General features: G+C 53.9%; 2 protein-coding genes across 3 annotated transcripts in view; one reads left to right on the top strand and one right to left on the bottom strand.

The window, feature by feature from the left end:
• The window catches only part of EXOC3L2 (exocyst complex component 3 like 2), a 31652-nt gene extending 6472 nt beyond the window's left edge, over positions 1 to 25180 (top strand). Inside the window, exons 2-12 of the mRNA XM_055249469.2 lie at positions 213 to 751; positions 4456 to 5089; positions 7711 to 7822; positions 9956 to 10057; positions 10147 to 10247; positions 10449 to 10559; positions 12563 to 12698; positions 18750 to 18872; positions 19951 to 20106; positions 21446 to 21567; positions 24107 to 25180. Of these exons, the coding sequence (XP_055105444.1) occupies positions 229 to 751; positions 4456 to 5089; positions 7711 to 7822; positions 9956 to 10057; positions 10147 to 10247; positions 10449 to 10559; positions 12563 to 12698; positions 18750 to 18872; positions 19951 to 20106; positions 21446 to 21567; positions 24107 to 24395 (2409 nt within the window). The 5' untranslated portion in view covers positions 213 to 228 and the 3' untranslated portion in view covers positions 24396 to 25180. The remainder of the gene's footprint in view (positions 1 to 212; positions 752 to 4455; positions 5090 to 7710; positions 7823 to 9955; positions 10058 to 10146; positions 10248 to 10448; positions 10560 to 12562; positions 12699 to 18749; positions 18873 to 19950; positions 20107 to 21445; positions 21568 to 24106) is intronic.
• BLOC1S3 (biogenesis of lysosomal organelles complex 1 subunit 3) overlaps positions 20956 to 26364 on the bottom strand; it is a 40754-nt gene continuing 35345 nt past the window's right edge. The window contains exon 6 of one of the 2 annotated variants that reach the window (XR_010116532.1): positions 20956 to 21698. The gene's annotated coding sequence lies outside the window, so the exon portion shown is untranslated. Of the gene's footprint in view, positions 21699 to 25149; positions 25415 to 26364 lie in introns of those variants that run through there. The other variant, XR_010116533.1, reaches the window with a different exon arrangement.

Genomic DNA, 26364 nt, shown 5'->3' on the forward strand with positions numbered 1-26364 from the left:
GAGATCGCGCCACTGCACTCCAGCCTTGGCGACAGAGAGAGACCCCATCTCAAAAAAAAAAAAAAAGTCCCCATCTTATAAGCTTGTGCAGATCAAGGGGTTATTAAGTGCTCAGGCAAGTGTCTGGTACGCTCACCCCAAAGTGCTTGGTACACAGAGGCACCATCATCCACACCATCAGCATCGCTCATGGTCATTATTTTTTTCCCCAGGTCCCCACCTGTCAAAATGCCTATCCTGAAGAATCTGGGAGTGTCAGACCCTAAGGTGCCCCGGGCGGGGACCCTGCCCCTGAGGTCCTCTCGGAACCCCTTTGAAGAAGTTTCAGGGCTGGAGGAAGAAGAGGCCGGGGAGCTGGGGTCCCTCCCTAATGGAACATCTTGTCGCCGCCGCGCCACCCTGGAGAAGCTTGCGGGCCTGGCCCCCTTCCGGCTGGGCTGGGCCCCGGGCCGGCGGGCAGGCAGCCCTGGGGATGGGCAGCCCCGCTCTTTCTTGGGCCGTGTGCTGGTACCAGGAATACGCAGGAGCTCAGCAGATTTTGGCCTCTTGGCCCGGCTGCATGGGACCCGGGCCCATGGCGACGAGGAGGCAGCGGGGGAGGCCGCCCGGAGACTGGCCTTCCTGAGACTGGGGCGTGGATCCAAGCCCCAGGGTGCGTCCCTGGCTGAGAGAGTGGTGCCTGCAGGTGAGGCAGCTCCAGAGCCCCCACCCAAGGTCCCAGAGCCCCCAAAGATGAAGGAGCCGTTGTCAGGTGAGTCCAGAGCCCTGACCCTGTCCTGGGAGAATCCCAGTGCCCATGTCCATCCCCGGCCCTGGTGGTCCCAGGCTTCATACTTAAGCTCATCCCAGCTACCACCTGTGATCCCGACCTGCAATTCACATGTCTAACTCACATCTCCCACCTCCATGCCAGCTCTAACCCGTTACCACTGCAGTCCTAATCCCTGCCATCAACGTTTCTCTGTTAATATATGCCCACTCTCAATCTTTGCCTCCCCCACCTGCCATCTTCAGCCCTACCCCCATGTCTAAAGCCAAGTGAATACCTGATTTTGGTCCCATCACTCCCCCTTCCCTTTCTATCCCCAATTTCTTCAATTTCTTTATTTTATTTTATTTATTTTATTTTTTTCTGAGACAGAGTCTCGCTCTGTCGCCCAGGCTGGAGTGCAGTGGCGCAATCTCGGCTCACTGCAACCTCTGCCTCCGGGGTTCAAACAATTCTCCTGCCTCAGCCTCCCGAGTAGCTGATATTACAGGCATGTGCCACCACGCCCGGCTAATTTTTGTATTTTAGGAGAGATGAGGTTTCACCATGTTGGCCAGGCTGGTCTTGAACTCTTGACCTCAAGTGATCTGCCTGCTTCTTCCTCCCAAAATGTTGTGATTACAGGCTTGAGCCATGGCGCCTGGCCAATTTCTCCTTTTTATGAAGACACCACTCATATGAGATTCGGGTCTGCCCTATGATCTCATTTTAATTTGACTGCCTCTGTAAAGACCCTATTTCCAAATCAGGTGACATTCTGATGTACTGGGGTGAAGACTGCACATATCTTTTTTTTTCTGGGGGGACATAATTCAATCCCTAACACCACCCTGTCTTCATCCTCAGTCCCCATTCCTACTCCAAGCCCCAGTGTCTTCCTCAGTGTCTTTTCTGTTCTCACCCCACACTTCTTCCAAGCCCACCATCAGTCTCTATCTCAGACACATCCGTATGCTTCTCGTACAGCTCATCCTTTCCTCCAAATGCCATCTAATTTTGGAGACAGGGTCTCGCTCTATCACCCAGGCTGGAGGCTAGAGTGCAGTGGTGCAATCATGGCTCTCTGCAGCCCTGACCTCCTGAGCTCAAGCAATCCTCCCACCTTAGCCGCCTGAGTAGCTGGGACTACAGGCACACACGATCACACCTGGCTAATTTTTACATTTTTTGTAGAGATGGGGTCTCTCTATGTTGCTCAAATTGGTCTTGAACTCCTGGCTTCAAGTAATCCTCCTGCCTCAGCTTCCCAAAGTGCTGGAATGACAGGCGTGAGCCACCGCGCCTGGCCCAGACGCCATCTTTAATGTCATTGTCTACGTCCAACACCATGGCACCCCCAACTGGTCCAGCCCCGTTTCATATCCCATTCTTCCCCATGTTCACCTTCAACCCTTTTAAACTCTTTTGGTCTCACTCTTAACCCCCAACCCCAGGCCCCTCTCAGCACCCACCTTCCACCCATTTCCCTCTGGAGACCTCTTTTTTTTTTCCTTTGAGATGGGGTCTCACTCTGTTGCCCAGGCTAGAGTGCAATGGTACAATCTCGGCTCACTGCAGCCTCTGCTTCCTGGGTTCAAGCGATTCTCCTGTCTCAACCTCCCTAGTAGCTGGGATTACAGGCATGCATCACCATCCATGCCTGGCTAAATTTTTTTTGTATTTTGAGTAGAGATGGGGTTTTGCCATGTTGGCCAGTCTGGTCTCGAACTCCCGATCTCAGGTGATCCACCCGCCTCAGCCTCCCAAAGTGCTGGGATTACAACCATGAGCCACCGCACCTGGCCATCAACCTCCTCATTCAGTCCTATTTGAGTTCCTAGTTCTTCCTCAGCCCCTAGTTTCCACTCCAACTCCAAACACAACTTCCTCTTCATCCCTAATCTATCTTCATCCCTATCCTGAGTCCCAGTCCTAAACCCCCATCCCCAACCTCCATCTTCAATTCCATCCACGTTCCTATTCCCAAGCCCAACTCACTTCCACAATTCGTCTTCAAACTCACATCAATCTTTTTTTTTTTTTTTTTTTTTTTTTGAGATGGAGTCTAGCTCTGTCATCCAGGCTGGAGTGCGATGGCAAGATCTCAGCTCACTGCGGCCTTCGCCGCCGGGATTCAAGCAATTCTGCTGTCTCAGCCCCCTGAGCAGCTGGGACTACAGGCACGCACCCCATGCCTGGCTAATTTTTGTATTTTTAGTAGAGATGAGGTTTACCATATTGGTCAGTCTGGTCTTGAACTCCTGACCTCAGGTGATCCGCCCACCTCCCAAAGTGCTAGGATTACAGGCGTGAGCCACCGCGCCCGGCCTTCACACCAATCTTTATGTCCTTTCCATCCTCAGCTTTCACCTACATTCCCCTCCCCCACCTCCCCAACCTCATCCCTACCCAGACCCCAATGTCATTCTTGCCTCTTTCCCATTTCTGTCCAGACTCCCACCTGACCTCATCCTAACCCTAAACTCCCTCATCCCAACCCCCACCTTACCCCATCCTCACCTCCAGCCCTATCCCCATCCCTGTCCCAATCCCCATCTTAATTCACCGCCACCCCCAGCCCTGCCTTTATCTCTGCTCCCGTGCCTGAGTCCTGCTTTTAGCCCTGAGGCCCGAACTGCTCCAGGGCTGGGCACCTCAGGACAGCCTTTTCTGTCCTCTGATGCCCTCCACATTCTGGCCAGAGGCTATTTCAGCCCCAGCTCCCTGGGGACTGGGAGGGCACTGGAGGGAGGTGAGGAGGGGGTGACTAGAGCCCCGCCTTCTGGAAACGGATGGGCAGAAATAGCGCTGGCCAGGAAATAGTTTCTCTGCCAGGGAGGAAGTGGAGGGGGGTGGAGGTGTCGAGGGTAACCCTGGGCTGCCAGGACCCTCCTTCAGCCTCAGAGGCCTTCCAGCCCCACGACGCCCCTTTCTCGAGGCAGTCTGAACTCATCAGAGGGCCAGATCAGCCCACAGCCATCCCCACCCCAAAAAGACCCCATCAGTGGTCCCATATCCTCTCCCCATCTCCAAGCCACCACCCTGCCCCTCCTGCTCCCACCGGCTGCCTCCATCCCTCTCCCCCTTACCTGGCTCCTCTCTCAACCCTCCCGCCTCCTCCGACCCCTCCTCTATTTTTCTGCCCCGCAACCTCCCCAGATCCCTTCCTCAGTCACAGGCATTTTTCTTTTCCCTCTCTCTCTTTTTTAAGTTTTATTTGTTTATTTTTGAGATAGAGTCTCGCTCAACATGTTGCCCAGGCTGGGGTGCAGTAGCGCGATCTCGGCTCACTGCAACCTCTGCCTTCCGGGTTCAAGCGATTCTCCTGCCTCGGCCTCCCGAGTAGCTGGGATTATAGTTGTACGCCACTATGCCGGGTTAATTTTTGTATTTTTAGTAGAGAAGAGGTTTTGCCATGTTGGCCAGGCTGGTCTTGAGCTCCTGACCTCAAGTGATCCGCCAGCCTCGGCCTCCCAAAGTGCTAGGATTACAGGCATGAGCCCCTCACCCTGACCCCTCCCCTACATACTTCACTCAACATCCTTCTTTCTTGCTCTTCTCCGGGCTCTTCTCTGCCTCCACACCTTCCCGCCTCCTGTAACCCTCTTCTCCTCATCTCTCTCCCCTTCCTAAGCACCCCCCAACCCCACGTCCAGCATCGCCCTCCTACCCCCGCGCACTGCTGACCTCCCGCCTTCCCCCCGCAGTGCTGGAGATCCTGAGCCTGATCCAGCAGCGCGAACTAGCGCGTGCGGACGAGCACATCCTGGAACTGGAGGCGGAGGAGCTGGCGCCGTCGGGGGGCGGCACGCCTGGGCCTCCCAAGGCCGAGGGCGCTGGCGGGGGCCGCCGGGCGCGGGACGTGGCGCTGCTGTACGAGGCCCTGCAGCGCGAGCTGTGGGCGCTGGTGCGCGAGACGCTGGCTGGCCCCGGGCCGGGCGCGTGCGCCGGGGCGGGCGCGGTGGCGCAGCTGGGCCAGGTGCTGGTGCAGGAGGAGGCGGCCGACGGGCGTCGGGGGCCCGGGGCGGCCCGCAAACTGCGCGCCCGCTGGGCCGAAGCCGTGGCGCGCGCGGCCCGGGAGCGCCTAGAGGCGGCGGCTCCCGGGGCGCCCGGGGGCCTGGCTGGGCAGCTGGAGGCGCTGCGGGCGCGGCTGCTGGAGGATATGGCCGTGGTGCGGGGCCGCCTGGCGCCCGCCTACCCAGCCGGCCTTGGCGCCTTCGGCGTCTACCTGCGCGGCTACCACGGGGCCCTGGCCGAGTGGCTGGGGGCCTCCGCCCGTCGCAGGCTGCCGCTGGCCGACCGCTACGCGCTGCTGCACTGGCACAATCAGGTCTACCCCAGGTGAGCTGGACTCAGTTGCCCAAGGTCACGTGAAACCCCCAGCCCCACCCCTAGCACTGGCCTCTTCAGACCTTGAGGACCTTGGGACAGCTGACCCTACAGTCCTAGCACTTTAACACCATTGACCCATCCAGTCGTCAGCACCTCCGACAGTTACAATCCTAGAATCTCACTGCTACCCAGGCTTCCGGTTCCAGCACCTTAGTACCATGGACACTTGAAGTCCTAAAAGAGCTCCGGCACCATTGTGGTCCAAGAACCTCAGTGCTCTGTCAACACTTACACTCTAGATCGCCTCTCTGTACACCCTTCCAGTCCCCGAATCTTAGCATCATTGATTCCTCTCGTCCTAGAACCTTCGCGTTGCTACTTTTCCGTTCCTAAAATCTCAACACCATTCATTCTTCTAGACCTACATACAACCTTAGCATCATCGATGCTAGCATCTAAGCAACACTGATGCTTCCAGTCTTAGGATCCTAGCATTCCCACCCTTTCCGACCTAGAACCTATTGGCACCGTTGACTCTTCTAGTTCTACAGTTTTCGCACTATCGACAGTTTCGAGTTCCTTTTTTTTTTTTTTTTTTGAGACGGAGTTTCGCTCTGTCGCCCAGGCTGGAGTGCAGTGGCGCGATCTCAACTCACTGCAAGCTCCGCCTCCTGGGTTCACGCCATTCTCCTGCCTCAGCCTCCCGAGTAGCTGGGACCACAGGCGCCCGCCACCACGCCTGGCTCATTTTTTGTATTTTTAGTAGAGACGGGGTTTCACCGTGTTAGCCAGGATGGTCTCGATCTCCTGACCCCGTGATCCGCCCGCCTCGGCCTCCCAAAGTGCTGGGATTACAGGCGTGAGCCACCGCACCCGCCCACTATCACAGTTTCAATCCTAGTAGCTCAGCACCATGGGCCCACCAGTCCAAGAACCTGGGCTTCATGACACTTAGGCTACTAGAATCTTAGCTGTTCACGCTTCCGGTCCTAGAGTTTTAGGACTGTTGACCATTCCTTCCTAGAACCATAGCCCCACTGACCCTCCACCTTAATACAATGACACTTAGAATTCTAGAATCCTACACTGCTTTCTCTTTAGAGCCTAGGGCATTAGTACTGTTGACGTTTCCAATCTAAGAATTTATGACTCAACCATAGAAGCTTAGCACCAATGAAACTTTGAATCCTAAACCTTAGCCTCATTCCCTCTTTTGGTCTTAGAACCTCAACACTGTTGATCCTTCTAGTTTTAGGACTTTATTTATTTATTTATTTATTTATTTATTTTGAGACAGAGTCTTGCTCTGTCGCCCAAGCTGGAGCGCAGTGCTGCAGTGTCCACCAACTGCAACCTCCGCCTCCCGGGTTCAAGTGATTCTCCTGCCTCAGCCTCCCGAATAGCTGGGATTACAGGCGCCCACCATCATGCACAGCTAATTTCTGTATTTTTAGTAGAGACGGGGTTTCACCATGTTGGCCAGGCTGGTCTTGAACTCCTAACCTCAGGTGATCCACTTTCCTTGAACTCCCAAAGTGTTGGGATTACATGCATGAGCCACTGTGCCCGGCCTAATTTTTTTGTATTTTTAGTAGAGATGGGGTTTTACCATGTTGGCCAGGCTGGTCTCGAACTTCTGACCTCAAGTGATCCACCCACCTTGGCCTCCCAAAGTGCTTCGATTACAGGTGTGAGCCACCATGCCCGGCCCCAGTTTTAGGACTTGAGTGCTGTTCCCCCCTTGAATTCTATAAGGGTAGCACCCAGAACCTCAGTACCATGGTCCCTCTCAGTCCTAGAATCTTATTACTGTTGAGCCTTTGTGTCCTAAAACATACCCATTCTTGTGGCCGGGGGATGGAATATGGTGATTAGCCACCTCCAGGTCACCTGTCTACCCCAGAGAAAAGGGAGTTAGCCACATCCAAGCCACGCGTTGGACAGTGAAGGGGGTGGGTGGTTCTTCCAATAAAATCAAGATGCTGTCACCAGAAGACTGGGAAGGCAACAGATACCCACATTGATCACATAGATCTCATTTGGGAATTTATGTTGATAATGCTTTCATGTTATCTGTAAGGGATGGAGGCAGGATAGGGAGTCCGGAAAGCTTCCTAAAGTGGTGGGAACTGGGTTTGGTCCAATTTGTAGGGTGATGGTGTTTATAATTGAGAGGATGCCATGAGCCCAAGTCTGGGGTGTGTGTGGGTGGATATTGATGATATCACATAGCTCCAGGTATGTAAGCTCATAGAAGGCGGGGAGAGAGGGCTGGACTGGGGAAGCCTCCAAGGCCAGGTAAGGCAGCAGGGCCTCGGAGCATAGGTGCAAAGGGAACTTCTGTCTGGTGAAATGGATCATGGGCGAAGCCTTGCGTGTCAGATCTTCAAGCCTGGACTTGACCCCTAAATATCATGCCCGGACACCATCCATCAGGGAGCTGACTCAGAGCTGGAGCCGGGGAAGCAACAATTCCAAAGACTTCCTCTGAGGGATGAGCAGAGCTGACTTAGAGAGAGGAAGGGAGTGGCCCAGGGTCACAGAAACAGTGGGTAGGAGGGTGTGGGGAAGGGTCCAATTTCCCAGCCCCACTTTTCACAGACCTCCTTTTCTCTCACCCCCACCCCCAGAGAGGTCCTAGGGCTGGTGGACATGGCCGCCTTGGAGAATGGGGAGCTGGGGCCCCTTCTGTCCCCTGGCACCCTGCGGAGTTTGGAGGATGAGTGCGTCACAGATGTTAAGGTACCTGGAACTTTGCATTTTGGAAGTGGGAGGTGCTGTGGAGGGAGGGGTCACAGTGGGCTTGGGAAGCCTGTCCCCTCCCCCTTTCACTCTTTCCAACTCCCTTTTCCCTTCATGAACTTCTGAGTTCTGTCCATACGCCACAGACACAAAGGCCGCCTGTACAGAGACCCTTGGTAAAGGTTCAGTATATCTGGACACTTCAAACCTTAGAGTACAAGAAAGTTAGTCACAGAACTGCAGCTCACAGGCCCAAAGACTCACAGAAGTATGGCATCAAAGATTTTTTTTTTTTTTTTGAGGCAGGGTCTCGCTCTGTTGCCCAGGCTGGAGCCTTGACCTCCTGGACTCAAGCGATCCTCCTGCCTCAGCCTCTCCAGTAGCTGGGACCATAGGCACGTGCCATCATGCCGGGCTGACAAAGATATTCACATATAAGCAGGGCTGGTAATAAACATGGTTAATTACTGAACCTGCACAGACACCGCTGAGCAGAATGGCCCAGCCATGCACGCCCTCCCTGGCTACAGTGATGTTTGCTGTCTCAATTCCAGTCCTACTTCCAGCCACAGAAATCAGTCAATGCTACTCAAGAGCCTAGAACCATAGAAAAGAAATCTGGATCCTTAAACTCATCAAATTAAGGATAATACTTTTTTATTGTTTTAATTACAGATGTCTCCCTCTTTTGCCCAGGCTGGAGTGCAGTGGCATGATTACAGCTCACTACAGCCTCGAACTCCGGGGTTCAAGGGATCTTCCCACCTCAGCCTCCTGAGTAGCTGGGATTACAGGCATGAGCCACCACGCCCAGCTAATTTTGTATTTTTAGTAGAAACGGGGTTTCTACATGTTGGTCAGGCTGGTCTTGAACTCCCAACCTCAGGTGATCTGCCCATCTTGGCCTCCCAAAGTGCTGGGATTACAGGCATGAGCCACTGCACCTGGTCACATATATGTATATTATTTATAATATATTATTTATAATATGTATTATTGATTTATATTTAATATTTATATGTTAATATAGATTATATAGTTCATGTACTATAGTATTAATACATACTAATTATTAATATATAAATAATGTATTATGAATTAGTAATATAATATACATTATATAGCTTATACTAATATTTAATATACAAATATATTACATATCATATAACATATAATAATATTTAATACATAAATATATTTATATATTTAATTATACACACACACGTGCACACACATACAATTAAGCCCTTGGTTATTAGATGGAGGAAGCTTAAAACCATGGACTATTTTATTATATTTATTTATTTATTTTTATTTATTTTTTTGAGATGGAGTCTCACTCTGTTGCCCAGGCTGGAGTGCAGTGGCACGATCTCAGCTCACTGCAAGCTCCACCTCCCGGGTTCACGCCATTCGCCTGCCTCAGCCTCCAGAGTAGCTGGGACTATAGGTGCCCGCCACTACGCCCGGCTAATTTTTTGTATTTTTAGTAGAGACGGGGTTTCACCGTGTTAGCCAGGATGGTCTCCATCTCCTGACCTCGTGATCCACCCGCCTCGACCTCCCAAAGTGCTGGGATTACAGGCGTGAGCCACTGCACCCAGCCTATTTTATTTATTTTTATTTTTGAGTTGGAGTCTCACCCTGTTGCCCAGGCTGGAGTGCAATGGCACGATCTCCACTCACTGCAACCTCTGTCTCCCAGGTTGAAGCAATTCTCCTGCCTCTGCCTCCTGAGTAGCTGGGATTACAGGCATGCACCACCACGCCCGGCTAATTTTTGTATTTTTAGTAGAGACGGGGTTTCTCCATGTTGGCCAGGCTGGTCTCGAACTGTTGACCTTAGGTGATCCGCCCACCTCGGCCTCCCATAGAGATTACATGTGTGAGCCATCGCGCTCGGCCAAACCACAGACTTTTAATATAAAGTTCCAAACCACAGAGTTAGGAGTGGGAAGGGCTGCAGAAGTTTTCTGGCTCAGCCTCCCTCCCCAGCATCACCTTGACAAGCTCATAGGTAGAATCCAGAACTGCTTGGGGTTAAGGGCTAGGGGATTGTGGCGGGAGAAAGAGATAGAAAAAGACCTCCAGGCAGCCCCCAACTCCTGCCTGTCTCCCCTCTCCCTACTGTAGGCTCAGACCCGGGCTGCCCTTCTCCGCGTGCTGCAGGAGGACGAGGAGCACTGGGGGAGCCTGGAGGACCAGCCCAGCAGCCTGGCCCAGGATGTGTGTGAGGTAGGAGGTGGAGGAGGCTGGGGGATGGGCTGGATGGAAAGTGAGACCTTGCCCCTCCTCACCTCTTCTTGTCGCCCTGGACCTCGCAGCTGCTGGAAGAGCACACAGAGCGAGCACCCCGCATCAGCCAGGAGTTTGGGGAGCGGATGGCCCACTGCTGCCTAGGGGGGCTGGCAGAGTTCCTGCAGAGGTAGGGGGACCTGGGAGCATGGGTTAGCTCTGCTGGGGGTTGGGCATCAGGGCCTGGGATCCAATAGAGAGAGGAGAGACGAGAGGGAGTCACCTGAGGACAGGTAGAGTGCCACTGCAGGGATGGTGGCTTTGGCAGGCTGGATGCCCACGAGGGACCCTGACCCAGTGGCGCCCCATCTGTCCCCTTTCCTCCCACCAGCTTCCAGCAGCGCGTGGAGCGATTCCATGAGAACCCAGGAGTCCGGGAGATGCTACCTGACACCTATATCAGCAAGACCATCGCCCTGGTCAACTGCGGCCCCCCACTGAGGTGAGGACCAATCCAAGGTGGAAGCTGACCTGGGATGCCCAGATCCTGGGTGGGGATTGCAGAACTGACTCAGGGGAGCCTGAGCATGGGACCTTAGAAGCATAAAATCTGGGAGTCCTTGAAACAACCATAGCACCACAGAGCATCTGAATATTGGAGTGTTCAAATTACAGAAACCCAGACACCGGACTCAAGACTCTAAGAATGACAGATTTTTTTTTTTTTTTGCCTTTTTATCCTTTTTGATTAGTTTAATTTAAAAAAAAAAAAAAGAGATGGGAGCCAGGCACGGTGGCTCACACCTGTAATCCCAGCACTTTGGGAGGCCGAGGTGGGTGGATCACGAGGTCAGGAGATCGAGAATGGTGAAACCCTGTTTCTACTAAGAATGCAAAAAAATTAGCCGGGCTTGGTGGTGGGCGCCTGTAGTCCCACCTACTCGAGAGGCTGAGGCAGGAGAATGGCGTGAACCCAGGAGGCGGAGCTTGCAGTGAGCTGAGATCGCGCTACTACACTCCAGTCTGGGCGACAGAGCGAGACTTCGTCTCAAAAAAAAAAAAAGAGAGAGAGAGAGATGGGAGTCAGCTGGGCGCGGCGGCTCACACCTGTAATCCCAGCACTTTGGGAGGCCGAGGCGGGCAGTTCATCTCAGGTCAGGAGTTCAAGGCCAGCCTGGTCAACATGGTGAAACCCCATCTCTAAAAAAATACAAAAATTAGCTGGGCATGATGGCAGGTGCCTGTAATCCCAGCTACTCAGGAGGCTGAGGTGGGAGAATCGCTTGAACCTGGGAGGCGGAGGTTGCAGTGAGCCGAGATCCCATCACTGCACTGCAGCCTGGGCGACAGAGCGAGACTCCGTCTCAAAAAAAAGAAAATAAAAGAGATGGGGGTCTCTCTATGTTGCCCAGGCTGGTCTCGGACTCCCAGGCTCAAGTGATGCTCCTGCCTCAGCTTCCCAAAATGCTGACATTACAAGCCGTGCCTGGCCATTCCCATTTCCTATCATTGTAGCAGTCTGTGTTCTTCCATTGCTGAATGGAGAACAGTCCGGACCAAGCACTTTCTGCCTAAATCACAAACACTGGGCCCTTGACCCAGCAGCACCCTTCAGAGGCCAAAAGCTCATGGGATATGACATATGTGCAGGGTTCCTCCCTGGAAAAAATGGAACCAACTGTCCATCTCTCGGGGGCCAATGAAATAAATGATAGGACAGCTAAGCAGTGGAATCCAGTTCAGATGTTAAAAAGGAGCGTGAGAACTCTTCATGCCCTAACGGAAAAGTCTCCAAGCTGTTGAAGGAAAGGGCAGAAGTGGGTATACTATTCTACCATTTGTATTACAAAAAATAACAATAATAATAAATGGCCGGGGCAGGATGCAGTGGCTCACGCCTATAATCCCACACTTTGGGAGGCCAAGGTGGGCGGATCTCTTGAGGCCAGGAGTTCAAGACCACCAGCCTGACCAACATGGTGAAAGCCCGTCTCTACTAAAAATACAAAAATTAGCCAGGTGTGATGGCGGGCGCCTGTAGTCTCAGCTACTTGGGAGACTGAGGCAGGAGAATCACTTGAACCCGGGAGGCGGAGCTTACAGTGAGCCGAGATGAGGCCTCTGCACTTCAGCCTGGGCGCGACAGAGCGAGACTGTCTCAAAAAAAAAAAAGAACCACAGACTTTTAGAATGGAGGCCTCCCCACTCTCACCCAGAAAGTACCAAGAGACCCGAAGACACAGAGAGACCCCCTTCCCTCCCCCAATATACCCTAGACCTCCTAGCCATCCATCCCTCAGCCCCCCAACATCCATGAGTCCCCCAATCCCGACACCCCCAACCTGTCAAGCATCCCCCGACCCCTCTCCAGAGTCCCTGACCTTTCCCAGCCCCCATCTGACCTGTCACCCCTGTGCCCCTCTGATCTACCTAAGGGGAGACAGGTCTAGGCAGTTGGGCTGAGATGTTGGGGTCCCTCAATTTTGGCTCTGTTGATCCCCACAGAGCTCTGGCCGAGCGCCTGGCCCGGGTGGGGCCCCCAGAAAGCGAGCCAGCCCGGGAAGCATCTGCTAGTGCTCTGGACCATGTGACCCGGCTCTGCCACCGTGTGGTGGCCGACCTGCTGTTCCAGGAGCTGCAGGTGAGTGAGGTGGGAGGCCAGGGTTGGGGCCCATGCCAGGACAGGGAAGCGCTGTCCCCCACCGTCCTCCAGTTCCCTTTAGCCCATGGCTCAGTGTTGGGAAGCAGACAGGGGTGGGGGGCAGGGGCGGTTAAGGCCATGCCTGGGCTGTTGCTGGGGTGGAGAGGGTGCAGGAAGGAAGATGTGTGATGATGTGACCAGGGGGAGAACAGAGGATCATCAGCAGGAGGGGGCTTGAGGTTTGGATGGAGCCCCTCCCCACTGAGGTCCCCCAAATCCCTGCTCAGGCTCTCCTAGACCCCAGAGCCCCATACACCCATCTCCTGGTCCTCGTGCCTGCCCTATAGGGGTTCGGTGCAAAGGTGGGTGAGTGAATGTGGTGGGGGGGTGGGAGCACTGAGGAGAGAGTGCAGGGGGAGTGTGTTCCTGGCCATAACACAAGCTCAACCCATGTTACACAGTGGAACACTCCCCTTCTCTCTGCTCAGAATCCTCCACAACTCCCAGCTCACGCAGAGCAAATGCCAAAATCCCACCGTAGCCCCCACAACCCTGCACAATCAGCCCCTTCCTTCTCCCCTCTCCTTCTCAGACCTCATCTCCTCCCCCTGCCCACCACCCCCACCCCCACTCCTGGCTCTCCGGCTAATCCCACTCCAGCCACGCCAGCCCCCTTGCTGTCTCTTAACCCAGCAGGCACATTCCTGCCTCAGGGCCTTTGCACTTGCCCTTCCCTCTGCCTGGAATGCTCTCCCTCTCACAGCCACATAGCTGCCTCTCACGCCTCTTTCAAGTCTTGTTTTGTTTTGAGACAGTCTCCCTGTGTCGCCCAGGCTGGAGTGGAGTGGCACAATCTCAGCTCACCGCAACCTCTGCCTCCCAGGTTCAAGCGATTTTCCTGCCTCAGCCTCCCTAGTAGCTGGGATTACAGGCATGCACCACCAAGCCCAGCTAATTTTTTTGTATTTTTAGTAGAGATGGGGTTTTACCTTGTTGGCCAGGCTGGTCTCAAACTCCTGGCCTCATGTGATCTGCCCACCTTGGCCTCCCAAAATACTGGGATTACAGATGTAAGCCACCACACCCAGCTTGCTATCTTAAATATACAGACTTTGTAGCAACAGCAAACACATTCTCAGGACTCACTGTGCCAGGTGCTTGAGAGTATCGGCTCATTTAATTCTCACTGCAATCCTATGAGATGGGTTGTAGGTTCATTTTACAGGTGAGGAAGATGAGACCGGCAAGCGGCAGAGCCCATTGCGAATCTACGATCTTAATCTATAAACCACTATGTATGTTTGCTTTTTTGTTTTTGTTAAATTGTTTTTGAGACAGAGTCTCGCTCTGTCACCCAGGCTGGGATTATAGGCATGAGCCACTGTGCCTGGCCTTATAAACCACTATGTATGTTTTGAGAGAGAGACACACACAGACAGAGAGAGCGGAAGCAAAAGAAACAGGGAGAGACTGAGAAAACAAGATAGGTGAGGGAGGAAGGAAAGGAGAGAGACTGGGACAGAGGGACAGAGGGACAGAGGGAGAGACATCAGAACCAGCTAGAGATAGACCGTGTGTGGTGGCTCACGCCTGTGATCTTAGCACTTTGGGAAGCCGAGGCAGGCAGATCACTTGAGGCCAGGAGTTTGAGACCAGCCTGGCCAACATGGTGACACCCCGTCTCTACTAAAAATACAAAAAATTAGCCAGGCGTGGTGGCAAGCACCTGTAATCCCAGCTACTCAGGAGGCTGAGGCAGGAGAATCGCTTGAACCTGGGAGGCAGAGGTTGCAGTGAGATGAGATCACACCACTGTACTTCAGCCTGGGCGACAGAGCGAGACTCCGTCTCAAAAAAAAAAAAAAAAAAGAAAAAAGAAAAAGAACCAGCTAGAGACATGAAGAGATAGGACACAGTGCTGTGCTTGCATGCCCGTGTGAGTGTGTGAATGGCTATAGGCTTTTGAGGGAGTGTTTGTGTGTGTGTGTGTGTGTGTGTGTGTGCTGTGTGCATGAGTGTGCATGTATATCTGAGCATCAGCCAGGATGGGGAACCTGGGAGAATCACCAGGGCCCAGGCATTATGTGGGTTCCCTCATGCCTTGCTCCCTTTCTGGAGGTTCAGAAAACAGAGCTGGCCGGGCGCGGTTGCTCACACCTGTAATCCCAGCACTTTGGGAGGCAGAGGCGTGAGGATCGCTTGAGCCCAGGAGTTCGAGACCAGCCTGGGCAACATAGTGAGGCCTCCTCTCTACAAAAAATAAAAAACAATAAGCCAGTGGTGGTGCGTGCCTGTGGTCCCAGGTACTTGGGAGGCTGAAGTGGGAGGATCGCTTGAGCCCAGGAAGTTGAGGATGTAGTGAGCCATGTTCGCACCATTGCACTCCAGCCTGGGAGACAGTGCAAGACCCTGTCTCAAAAAAAAAAAAAAAAAAAAAAAAGCCCTGCAGGGTGCAGTGGCTCACACCTGTAATCTCAGCACTTTGGGAGGCCAAGGCGGGCAGATCACAAGGTCAAGAGATCGAGACCATCCTGGCCAACACGGTGAAACCCCAACTCTACTAAAAATACAAAAATTAGCCAGGTGTGGTGGCACGTGCTACTCAGGAGAGTAGGCAGGAGAATTGCTTGAACTGGGAGGCAGAGGTTGCTGGGAGGCAGAGGTTGCTGTGAGCCAAGATCGCGCCACTGCACCCCAGCCTGGCGACAGAGTGAGACTCTGTCTCAAAACAAACAAACAAACAAAAACAACCCAGCAACACGCTAGACATGGTGGCTCACACCTGTAATCCCAGCACTTTGGGAGGCTGAGGTGGGAGGATCGCTTGAGCTCAGCAGTTCAAGACCAGCCTGGGCAATATAGTGAGACCCTATCTTTCAAAACAAAAAAACACAAAAACACAAAAAAGAAAACTGGGCTGCTATGAGGGTGAGAGAGCAGGAGGGGGTGCTGAGGCCGAGCTGAAGAGGGAATTAGACCCCCTCATGGATACCATCTTGGAGATATCTCCGAACTTCACATGCCCTGTGTCCACCCAGAGTGCAGCCTCTCCCCCAACCCTCCCCCTGCCCCTGTCTCAGGGAGAGACCCACAGCCTGCCCATCTCCAGGGTCTCTGGTGTCCTCCAGATACCTCCCTTCCCTCCCCATAGGTGGTGGTCACTCACTTCATCCTATGAATTCTACCACTTGGATTCTCCTCTTCCCGCTCCTCACCCCCTTTCATCCCCTCCCTATCTCCACTTTCCCCTTTTTTCCAGGCTCCTCCATCATTTCTACCTCAGTCTTGCCTCCTCCCATCTTGGTAAAGCACAAATCTGACCCTCTCCCTCCCCAGCTCAAACTGGCCATGGCTCCCTAGTGCCCTCAGGAGAAGGCTGGGGCTTCTCCCCAAGCCCAGGAGGCCCTGTGCACTCCAGCCCCGCCCCAGCCTCACCTCTCCCCTCCCCGTCTTATGCCTGGAATAAACCCCAATGCTGGCTTCAGGGTCGCACAGCTTCCGTCACCCCCAAAACACACACTTCGAAAGGCCCAAGCTTGGTTTAATGCTCTTCTGTCACTGTCTTAAAGTTATTATTTTTTTTTGTTGTTTTGGACAGGGGGAAAAAGAGTTTTGTTTGTGTTTCTGTTTGTTTTTTTGAGATAGAATCTTGCTTGTTGCCCAGGCTGGAGTGCGATGGCGTGATCATAGCTCACTGCAGCCTCAACCACCTGGGCTTACACGATTCTCTAACATCAGCCTCCTAAGTAGCTAGGACCACAGTGTGGGCCACCATGCCCAGCTAATTAAACAAAAAAAAAGTTATAGAGAGGGAGTCTCACTATGTTGCCCTTGGCTCAAGCAATTCTTGAGCCTCAGCCTCCCAAAGTGCTGGGATTACAGGCATGAGCCACCGTGCCCAGCCCTTAATTAATTAATTAATTTTTTTGAGACAGAGTTTCACTCTTGTTGCTGAGGCTGGAGTGCAGTGGCTTGATCTCGCCTCACTGCAACCTCCGCCTCCCAGGTTCAAGAGATTCTACTGCCTCAGCCTCCTGAGTAGCTGGGATTACAGGCACCTGCCATCACGCCCAGCTAATTTTTTGTATTTTTAGTAGAGATGGGGTTTCACCGTGTTGGCCAGGCTGGTCTCAAACTCCTGACCTCAAGTGATCCACCTGCCTCAGCCTCCCAAAGTGCTGGAATTACAGGTGTAAGCCACCGTGCCTGGCCCCTTAATAATTTTCCAATGAGGTCCGCCTGGATGAACTCACTTCATTTGGTGCATCTGCAAGCTGCAATACTTTCCTTCACTTACCAGTGGAAGAAGTTAGAAATTAACTTCCCCCCAAAATCAGCAAATGGCAAACACATTTCCTTGAAAGTCACAGTCGCATATACAGTGCATTCTAGAAGAGGGGACAAGACAGGTTCCACCCACTTTCACAAGTTTCATCAAATACCGGATCTACTCAAGGGTGGAGAGAAAAGGCAACTTTCAAAAAGGAGGATGTTATTAACCGAGGCATTTACTCTACTCCTTCCTAAGAGCGCCAGATGGGGAACATGTTTTCTCAACCACATCTAGGAAGTGGAATGTGGAAGCAACCCGTCCTCCTTCCCTTAAGGGCTGTGCATAGTTAATAAATTTTAAAAATATGTCTTAAAGTTCTTACTTTTTCTCTTTTTTTTTTTTTTTTTTTTTTTTTAGAGACAGGGCCTCCCTTTGTTACCCAGGCTGAGTGCAGTATCATGATCATATTTTACTGCAGCCTTGAACTCCTGGGCTCAAGCAATCCTCCCACCTCAGCTTCTTGAGTAGCTGGGACTACAGGCACATGACACCATACCCAGCTAATTTTTATTATTTTTTAATTGATTTACTTATTTTTGAGACGGAGTCTTACTCTGTCGCCCAGGCTGGAGTGCAGTGGCGTGATCTTGGCTCACTGCAACGTCCACCTCGTGGGTTCAAGCAATTCTGCTGTCTCAGCATCCAGAGTAGCTGGAACTATAGTTGCACGCCACCACGCCTGGCTAATTTTTGTATTTTACTAGAGACAGTTTTGAACTCCTGACCTCAGGTGATCCACCCGCTGCAGCCTCCCAAAGTGCTAGGATTACAGGCGTGAGCCACTGCGCGCAGTCCTAGCTAACTTTTAAATGTTTTGTAGAGATGGGGTCTCGCAATGTTGCCCAGGCTGGTCTCAAACTCTTGGTCTCAAGCTACCCTCCTGTCTGGGCCTACCAAAATGCTGGGATTACATGTGTGAACCACTGTGCCCGGCGCTTAATAATTTTTAAATGAAGTGCCCTGTTTTCATCAGCCACACTGACCTTTTCGCTGGTCCTCTCCCTGGCATGCCCATCTGAAATCTGAGCTTTCTTTTTTTTAAGACGGAGTCTCACTCTGTCGCCCAGGCTGGAGTGCAGTGGCGCAATCTCGGCTCACTGCAAGCTCCGCCTCCCGGGTTCACCCTATTCTCCTGCCTCAGCCTCTCCGAGTAGCTGGGACTACAGGCACCCGCCACCACGCCCGGCTAATTTTTTTGTATTTTTAGTAGAGACGGGGTTTCACCGTGGTCTCGATCTCCTGACCTCGTGATCCGCCCGCCTTTGGCCTCCCAAGGTGCTGGGATTACAAGCGTGAGCCACCGCGCCCGTCCTGAGCTTTCTTAATACTCACTCTTTTCTCCCATTAAGCCACTCCCTCCCCCATCCCTCACTTGGCTAAGGAAGATCATCACCAGGGCCTCAGTTCTGGTGTCCCCTCCTCCAGGAAGACTTCCTTGGCTCTATGCTGAGTCAGGCATCCCCTCTGGGCTTCCTAAACCCCTGGGCTTCCGAGTGCCAGCCTTGCCAGCTTTGGGTCATCACTACCTGGGGACCAGTCTCTCTCCCCTTCTGGACTGTGAGTCCCAGGATGCCAGGGCTGGGGCTATCTCTTCCCCATGTGTTCCCAGCACCACACAGCCCTGGTTCAACACGGAGCAGGGTTGCAGAACTTATTCCTAAGTGAAGAGGAGGGGTGGGACGGAGGAGAGCCGTGACCCCCTACTCTGTCCCTGCCAGCCACACTTCAACAAGCTGATGCGCCGGAAGTGGCTGAGCAGCCCGGAGGCCCTGGATGGCATCGTGGGCACGCTGGGCGCCCAGGCCCTGGCCCTGCGCAGAATGCAGGACGAACCTTACCAGGTGCGCCTGCCTGAGGGGAGGGGAGGTGGGGGTGGAGGAGAAGAGGGGAGGAGAGGAGGAGGGAAGGTTGGGAGGAGGGGAGGTTGGGAGGAGGGGAGGAGGGGAGGTTGGGAGGAGGGGAGGTTGGGAGGAGGGGAGGTTGGGAGGTTGGGAGGAGGGGAGGAGGGGAGGTTGGGAGGAGGGGAGGAGGGGAGGTTGGGAGGTTGGGAGGTTGGGAGGAGGGGAGGTTGGGAGGTTGGGAGGTTGGGAGGAGGGGAGGTTGGGAGGTTGGGAGGAGGGGAGGAGGGGAGGTTGGGAGGAGGGGAGGAGGGGAGGTTGGGAGGTTGGGAGGTTGGGAGGAGGGGAGGTTGGGAGGTTGGGAGGTTGGGAGGAGGGGAGGTTGGGAGGAGGGGAGGAGGGGAGGTTGGGAGGAGGGGAGGAGGGGAGGTTGGGAGGAGGGGAGGTTGGGAGGAGGGGAGGTTGGGAGGTTGGGAGGAGGGGAGGTTGGGAGGAGGGGAGGTTGGGAGGAGGGGAGGAGGGGAGGAGGGGAGGTTGGGAGGAGGGGAGGAGGGGAGGAGGGGTTGGGAGGAGGGGAGGAGGGGAGGTTGGGAGGAGGGGAGGAGGGGAGGTTGGGAGGAGGGGAGGAGGGGAGGAGGGGAGGAGGGGAGGAGGGGAGGTTGGGAGAGCAAGAACGCTCCTGCTGGAGGAAACCCCTCCAAGGTAGGGAGGGGCTCCCTGTGGATGGAAGAGGTGGCCCCTGCCCGGGATCTGCGGGGAGGCGTGTGCGTGGAACTGGGGTGTAAGGCGGGGTGCAGACTGAGTCAGGGTCCCTGAGAGTGGAGCTTGGGGAATGGGGAGAGGCTGGGATGGAGCACCCTTTGGGGGCCGGCAGGGGCTGTCCGCGGGCCAATTAAGGGGCCAGGGAAGGCATCCTAAGATAGTTCGGGGGGCTGGGGGCTGGGGCCTGGGCACGAGAAGGGTGCCCATGGGTGCCTGGAGTGGATGTGGGTGAGTGGGGCGGGGGTGGCCTTCAGACTGGCGGGATGGGAGTTCGTGGGGCATGGCTCACACCCCTCGGGTTTCCCTCTTCCGCCTCCAGGCGCTGGTAGCCGAGCTGCACCGGCGGGCGCTGGTCGAGTACGTGCGGCCCCTGCTCCGTGGGCGCCTGCGCTGCAGCTCCGCGCGGACCCGCAGCCGCGTGGCCGGCAGGCTCCGGGAGGACGCGGCGCAACTGCAGAGGCTGTTCCGGCGGCTGGTCAGTGTCGGGACGCGGTTGGGGGTGTTTCAGAAACCAGGACAAGGCTTGGCTTCCGAGAATCTCAGGTCTCAAAAGCCAGGGGGAGAGGGGCAGAGCTCAGGACAGAAACTCTCACCCAACTTCTGGTCAATAGCAACCAGTAACTTTGATCCACACCCTTTGCACTTAAAACCTGGCTTTCTTGCTCTGAGAACTCGCCTCTGGGCGCTTTCCTCAGCTGTTAAATAAGGCGAATAATGGTCCCTATCCATTGTTTTGAGGATCAGATTGGTTAATTCCTGTTAAGTGCTTTGGATAGTGCCTGGCTCAGAGTTAAAACTCCTTGCATTACCAAAATTATCCGGGTATAGTGGCTCACGCCTGTAGTCCCAGCTACTTGGGAGGTTGAGGCAGGAGAATCGCTTGAACTCAGAGGCGGAGGTTGCAGTGAGCCGAGATCCTGCCACTGTACTCCAGCCTGGAGGACAGAGTGAGACTCCGTCTCAAAAAAAAAAAAAAAGAAAAAAAAGACTCCATGAACGTACAGAGAAACTACATGCAACAGAAACGCAGAAATCCTAACATTTCTAAACCCTGGAATTAAAAACCGCCAGATCTTATTTGTACCCAGTTGTATTCAGCTGGGCTGGAAGGGCCTCATTCAGTTGCTCTTCTCAGAGTTCCAAGCCCGGGAGTCCTTGGAATGTTTTCTTTGGAAAATGTTTGAGATAATTGTAGATTCACATGCAGATGTAAAAAGAATGCAGGGAGCTTCCTTGTACCCTTTATCCAGTCTCCACCCCCACAAAGGCAAGATTTTGCAGACTTGGAAGAGGTTTGGAGAGGTGTCCCAGACTTCCAAATTACCTGCAAAACTGGGAGGAGATTATATTATGGGTTTTTCTCAAATGTGGCCACAGTATGTCTTCAGCTACATTTTATTTTTTATTTTTATTTTTATTATTTATTTTTGAGACAGAGTCTCACTCCGTCGCCCAGGCTGGAGTGCAGTGGTGCAATCTCCGTTCACTGTAACCTCTGCCTCTCAATTTCAGGTGATTCTCCTGCTTCAGCCTCCTGAGTAGTTGGGATTACAGGTGTGCACCACCACACCCGGCTAATTTTTGTATTTTTAGTAGAGATGGGGTTTCACCATGTTGGCCAGGTTGGTCTTGACCTCCTGATCTCTAGTGATCCACCCGCCTCGGCCTCCTCCCAAAGTGCTGGGATTACAGGCTTGAGCCACCACCCCTGGTTTCTGCTACATTTTAGAGATGGTATAACAGGCCAGGAGGGGCAGGAATTGGCAGGGTCAGTCTTGGGAGGGTGTGAGCCCCGCGCCCTCCCTCCCCTGCAGGAGTCCCAGGCCTCGTGGCTGGACGCCGTGGTGCCCCATTTGGCTGAAGTCATGCAGCTGGAAGACACGCCCAGCATCCAGGTGGAGGTAGGAGTGTTGGTGCGCGACTACCCAGACATCAGGTGAGACACCCTGCCTGGGCCAGGGCTCGCCGTGCCTGGCCGAGGTCTCCTGGCGGCCTTGGCATCCGTCCCTGTGTTTCCTGCCTCCTGGGTGAGGGAGGGAGCCGGCAAGCGTGTCTGACGGCCGTTTCCTGCTGGAACCAGGGCATTATTAATAAGATTTCCCTCCTTCTCCTGCCGCCGCTGCTGCCTCCGCCGCCACCAGGGCTCACAAACAAACAGGCGGTCACAGGAAGCCCAGGGCAGGGGGGCGCAGGGCTGCCCGGAGGCAGGAAGGGCCGGCCCGCAGGGGAGCTGCGAGGGACTCAGGGACACGCAGGGCACACGGGCGCACACGCACTGGGACAGCAGCAGGCGCAGGCGGCACTCAACTCCTGCTAGGTCACTTCCTTTCTATGTGACCTTCTCGGAGCCTCAGTTTCCTCATCCGTTCCATGGGGATAACAGTATTCTCGTCACAGGGTTATTAGGGAAATTTATCATCAACATCATCATCATCGTCATCATCCATGACTATAGTAACAATTCCAGTTCTCACTCAATGAGTTCTTATTTCAGACCTAAATAAGCATCTTACATGCCAACTTTTTTTTTTTTTCGAGACAGGGTCTCACTCTGTTTCCCTGGCTGGAGTGCAGTGGCACAATGATGGTTCACTGCAGCCTTGACCTCCTGGGCTCAAGCAGTCCTCCCACCTCAGCCTCCTGAGTAGCTGGGACCACAGGCATGCACCACAATGCCCAGCTAATTTTTTGTACTTTTTTGCAGAGATGGGTTTCACCATGTTGCCCAGGCTGGTCTCGAACTTCTGGGCTCAAGTGATCTGCCTGCCTCGGCTTCCTACGAACGGGGAAGTGTGAGCCACCGTTGCCCAGGCCCATGCCAACTTTATAAGGGGTACTTTGTTGTTGTTGTTGTTTGTCTTGTTTTTTGAGACAAAGTCTCACTTTGTCACCCAGGCTGAAGTGCAGTGATCTCAGTTCACTGCAACCTCTGCCTCCTGGGTTCAAGCGATTCTTCTGCCTCAGCCTCCCAAGTATAGGCATGCACCACCACGCCCGGCTAATTTTTGTATTTTTAGTAGAGACAGGATTTCACCAAGTTGACCATGCTGGTCTTTAGCTCCTGACTTCAGGTGATCCGCCTGCCTCTGCCTCCCAAAGTGCTGAGATTACAGGCGTGAGCCACTGCGCTTGGCCTATAAGTAAGGGGTATAATTAAAGCTATTGAAATATCACGCCTAGCAAGTGGCAAAGGTGGAACTTGAACCCAGGCAGTAGACTGGCTCTAAAACTAGTGCAACAGATCAGCCGGGCATGGTGGCTCATGCCTGTGATCCCAGCACTTTGGGAGGCCAAGGTGGGGGGATCACCTGAGGTCAGGAGTTCGAGACCAGCCTGGCCAACATGGTGAAACCCCGTCTCTACTAAAAATACAAAAATTAGCCAGGTGTGATGGCACACGCCTGTAATTCCAGCTACTCGGGAGACTGAGGCAGGAGAATTGCCTGAGCCCAGGAGGCGGAGGTTGCAGTGAGCTGAGATCGCACCACTGTACTTCAGCCTGGCCAACAGAGCAAGACTCTGTCTCAAAAAAAACAAAAACAAACAAACAAACTAGCGTACCAGATCAGCATACCACACCACCATGTGACAGTGCTGGATGGTGGTGGCAGTGGTGGTGGCTGCCGGAGCACCGCCAGTCCCTGCAGTGCTATTTAGAGTCCCATGGGGTCCCAAGAAGTCCCAGTATTCTTGCTGATATAGAGTTTCTGAACTTGAATATTGGATCATGAGTCAGAACTTGAATCTGTAGCTAAGTTTGAGAGTTTGCTAGCTGTGTTGGGTTTAGCGGGTTGAGCTTGAGATTAGGAGGTACCTAGGGCTGAGGATTTAGCGGGAGTGGGGTACAAGGTTTCTTTCTTTTATTTACTTTTGAAACGGAGTCTCACTGTGTCGCCCAGGCTGGACTGCAGTGGCGTGATCTCAGCTCACTGCAACCTCTGCCTCCCAGGTTCAAGAGATTCTCTTGCCTCAGACTCCTGAGTAGCTAGGATTACAAGCGCCCGCCACCACACCCAGCCTTTTTTTTTTTTTTTTTTTTTATGTATTTTTAGTAGAGAGAGGGTTTCACCATGTTGGCCAGGCTGGTCTCTAACTCCTGACCTCAGGTGATCCGCCCGCCTTGGCCTCCCAAAGTGCTGGGATTACAGGCATGAGCCACGGCGCCCAGCTGAGAAGGTGAATTTTAATCACGAGCTGAGGCTTGGAGTGAAAAGGAAGATCCCAGGGCTGGTTCTGGAGTTGGTTTTAAGGGGGATTTGGAGATGGTTGGAAATGAAGTTCTGGAGGGAGCTGGTATGAGGTGAGGGCCTGGGCAAGGGAGCTGATTGGAAGGAAGGCTCTGGAGGGGACACAGAGGCCCCAGAACTCAGGCAGGTTCTGGGACAGGTGAGGGGGTCAGGTGGGGTCCATGGGTGAGTTGGGTGTGTGTCTAGAGCTGGGGATCTGCACACACCTGTCTGTTCCTCTCCCCACAGGCAGAAGCACGTGGCAGCCCTCCTCGACATCCGTGGCCTACGCAACACAGCCGCCCGCCAGGAGATCCTGGCCGTGGCCCGGGACCTGGAACTCTCTGAGGAGGGAGCCCTGTCACCGCCTCGGGACCGTGCCTTCTTTGCAGACATCCCCGTGCCCCGCCCATCTTTCTGTCTCAGCCTCCCTCTCTTCCTGGGCCGCCTCCCCCTCTCCCGGCTGGCCAGGCCCAGTTTGGCCTGTCTGCCTCGGCCCCGGCCTCCGTCTCTAGTGCGACCTCGGGCCCAGCGCTGAGGGTCACCCAGCTGCCTGCCTTAGTGACCCCATCTATGCTGCTGAGAAGCCAGCCTCCTGTACGGCGCCCCTCCTGACTCCCTGCCTGGGACCACACACCCCTGGGATAGAAAGACCCTTAGATGTCTTCTCACCCAACCCCAAACTCCCTGTACAGAAGGGAAACAAAGGCCAGGCACGGTGGCTCATGCCTGTAATCCCAACACTTTGGGAGGCTGAGGCCGGAGGATTGCTTGAGCCCAGGAGTTCAAGACCAGCCTGGGCAACATAGTGAGACCTGCCCCCTATCTCTACAAAAAATAAAAAATTAGCTGGGCATGGTGGTATGTGCCTGTAGTCCCAGCTACTGGGGAGGCTGAGGCTGGAAGATCGCTGGAGTTCGAGGCTGCAGTGAGCTATGATTGTGCCACTGCACTCCAGCCTGGGCAACAAAGCAAGACCCTTTCTCAAAAAAAAAAAAAAAAAAAAAAAAAAAGTAGGGGGAAACAGAGGCCAAAGAGACAAAGGATTTTCCCAAGGCCTTGAAGCCTGTTCCCAGCACCTCCCCTCCTGCCATAGCCCAGAGTGGTGAGTGTCGTTCTGGAAGTCTCTACAGAAATATCCCAGCTCCCCCGCCCCTTTCCCTCACCTCAAGGTCTGGCCCCAATCCAATGTATTAAGGAACGTTCGATACTTAGAATAAAGAGGTTTCTATTTAACACAAGGAAGGGCTGAGTCCTGAGTGTGTTGTGGGGAGGAAGGACCAGGAAGCAGGGCCCCGGGCCAGTGGCTTCTCACACACCCAAGGCCGGGCTGGGCTCCAGCTCCTGGGCAGGGCAGTGGAGGTAGAGGGAGGCTGCGTGTGCCGGGAGCGACACCAACCCTTGTACACCTCCTGGCTGTGTGGCTCTGAGGCCAGGCCTTGGCCACTCTGAGCCAGGGTCCCTCGTCTGATCAATCTCAAAGTGCCTGTCCATTCCTGGTCCTGGTGGCTCCATCTTGGCGCACCCTCCCCATCCATCCTTAGCCGGGAAGCTGCCCTGTCAGGAGAGGAAGGAGGTTGGGGGCAGGGCTGGCGGCATCCAGGGCGCCCTCCTGGGTTGACGCAGGAAAGTCTCGGGGTGGGAAAATTTCCAGCCTCTTACCCCCAGCCCCACCGGATCCTGGTCCCCACGGAGACCTTGAGGTCACCTCCCTGCTGACTCCTGCCCCTCCGGCCTGGGCTGGACAGCCCGTGATGGATGTTTCCTGACTTGTGGGATTTTTTGTGTGTATGTGGTTGTTTTGTTTTTTTTTCCCTGAGAAGTCAGAAAGAGGAGGCAGCCAGGGGTTAGCACTGGGGCTGGGTTTGGAACCTCACGCATGCACATTTGAACTTGGGGAGGTAGAGACGAGGGACTCTCAGAGCCCAAGGCTGTGTGACCCAAGGCAGGAAGGTGCCCCTCTCTGGGCTGAGGTTCCTGTGCCTTTCTGGGGAATTGCTTAAACTCTCTTTCCCCAGGCTGAGGCAAGAATGTCCTGAGGGTGCACCCTCCTCACTTTGCCCTCTGAAAATGACATTTTCTTTTTTTTTTTTTTTTTTTTTCAGTCAGAGTCTTGCTCTGTCACCCAGGCTAGAGTGCAGTGGCACCATCTCAGCTCACTGCAACCTCCACCTCCCAGGTTCAAGCAATTTATTCTCCTGCCTCAGGCTCCTGAGTAGCTGGGATTACAGGTGCCCCCCCTCCACCACCACCATACCCAGCTAATTTTTGTATTTTTAGTAGAGACAGGGTTTCACCATGTTGGCCAGGCTGGTCTCCAACTCCTGACCTCAAGTGATCCACCCACCTCAGCCTCCCAAAGTGCTGGGATTACAGGCGTGAGCCACTGCCACTGCCCTGTAGGCGTTTAATTAAACATATAAGAGCCTCAGTTTGTCAGTGTCCTTTTCAGATGTTGGTCCCCCATTGAAAGGCACAGTGGCTCACACAGCAGTTTGGGACACAGA

The sequence above is a fragment of the Symphalangus syndactylus genome, chromosome 17, assembly GCF_028878055.3.
Source record: "Symphalangus syndactylus isolate Jambi chromosome 17, NHGRI_mSymSyn1-v2.1_pri, whole genome shotgun sequence".
In the NCBI taxonomy this organism is placed as follows: domain Eukaryota; kingdom Metazoa; phylum Chordata; class Mammalia; order Primates; family Hylobatidae; genus Symphalangus; species Symphalangus syndactylus.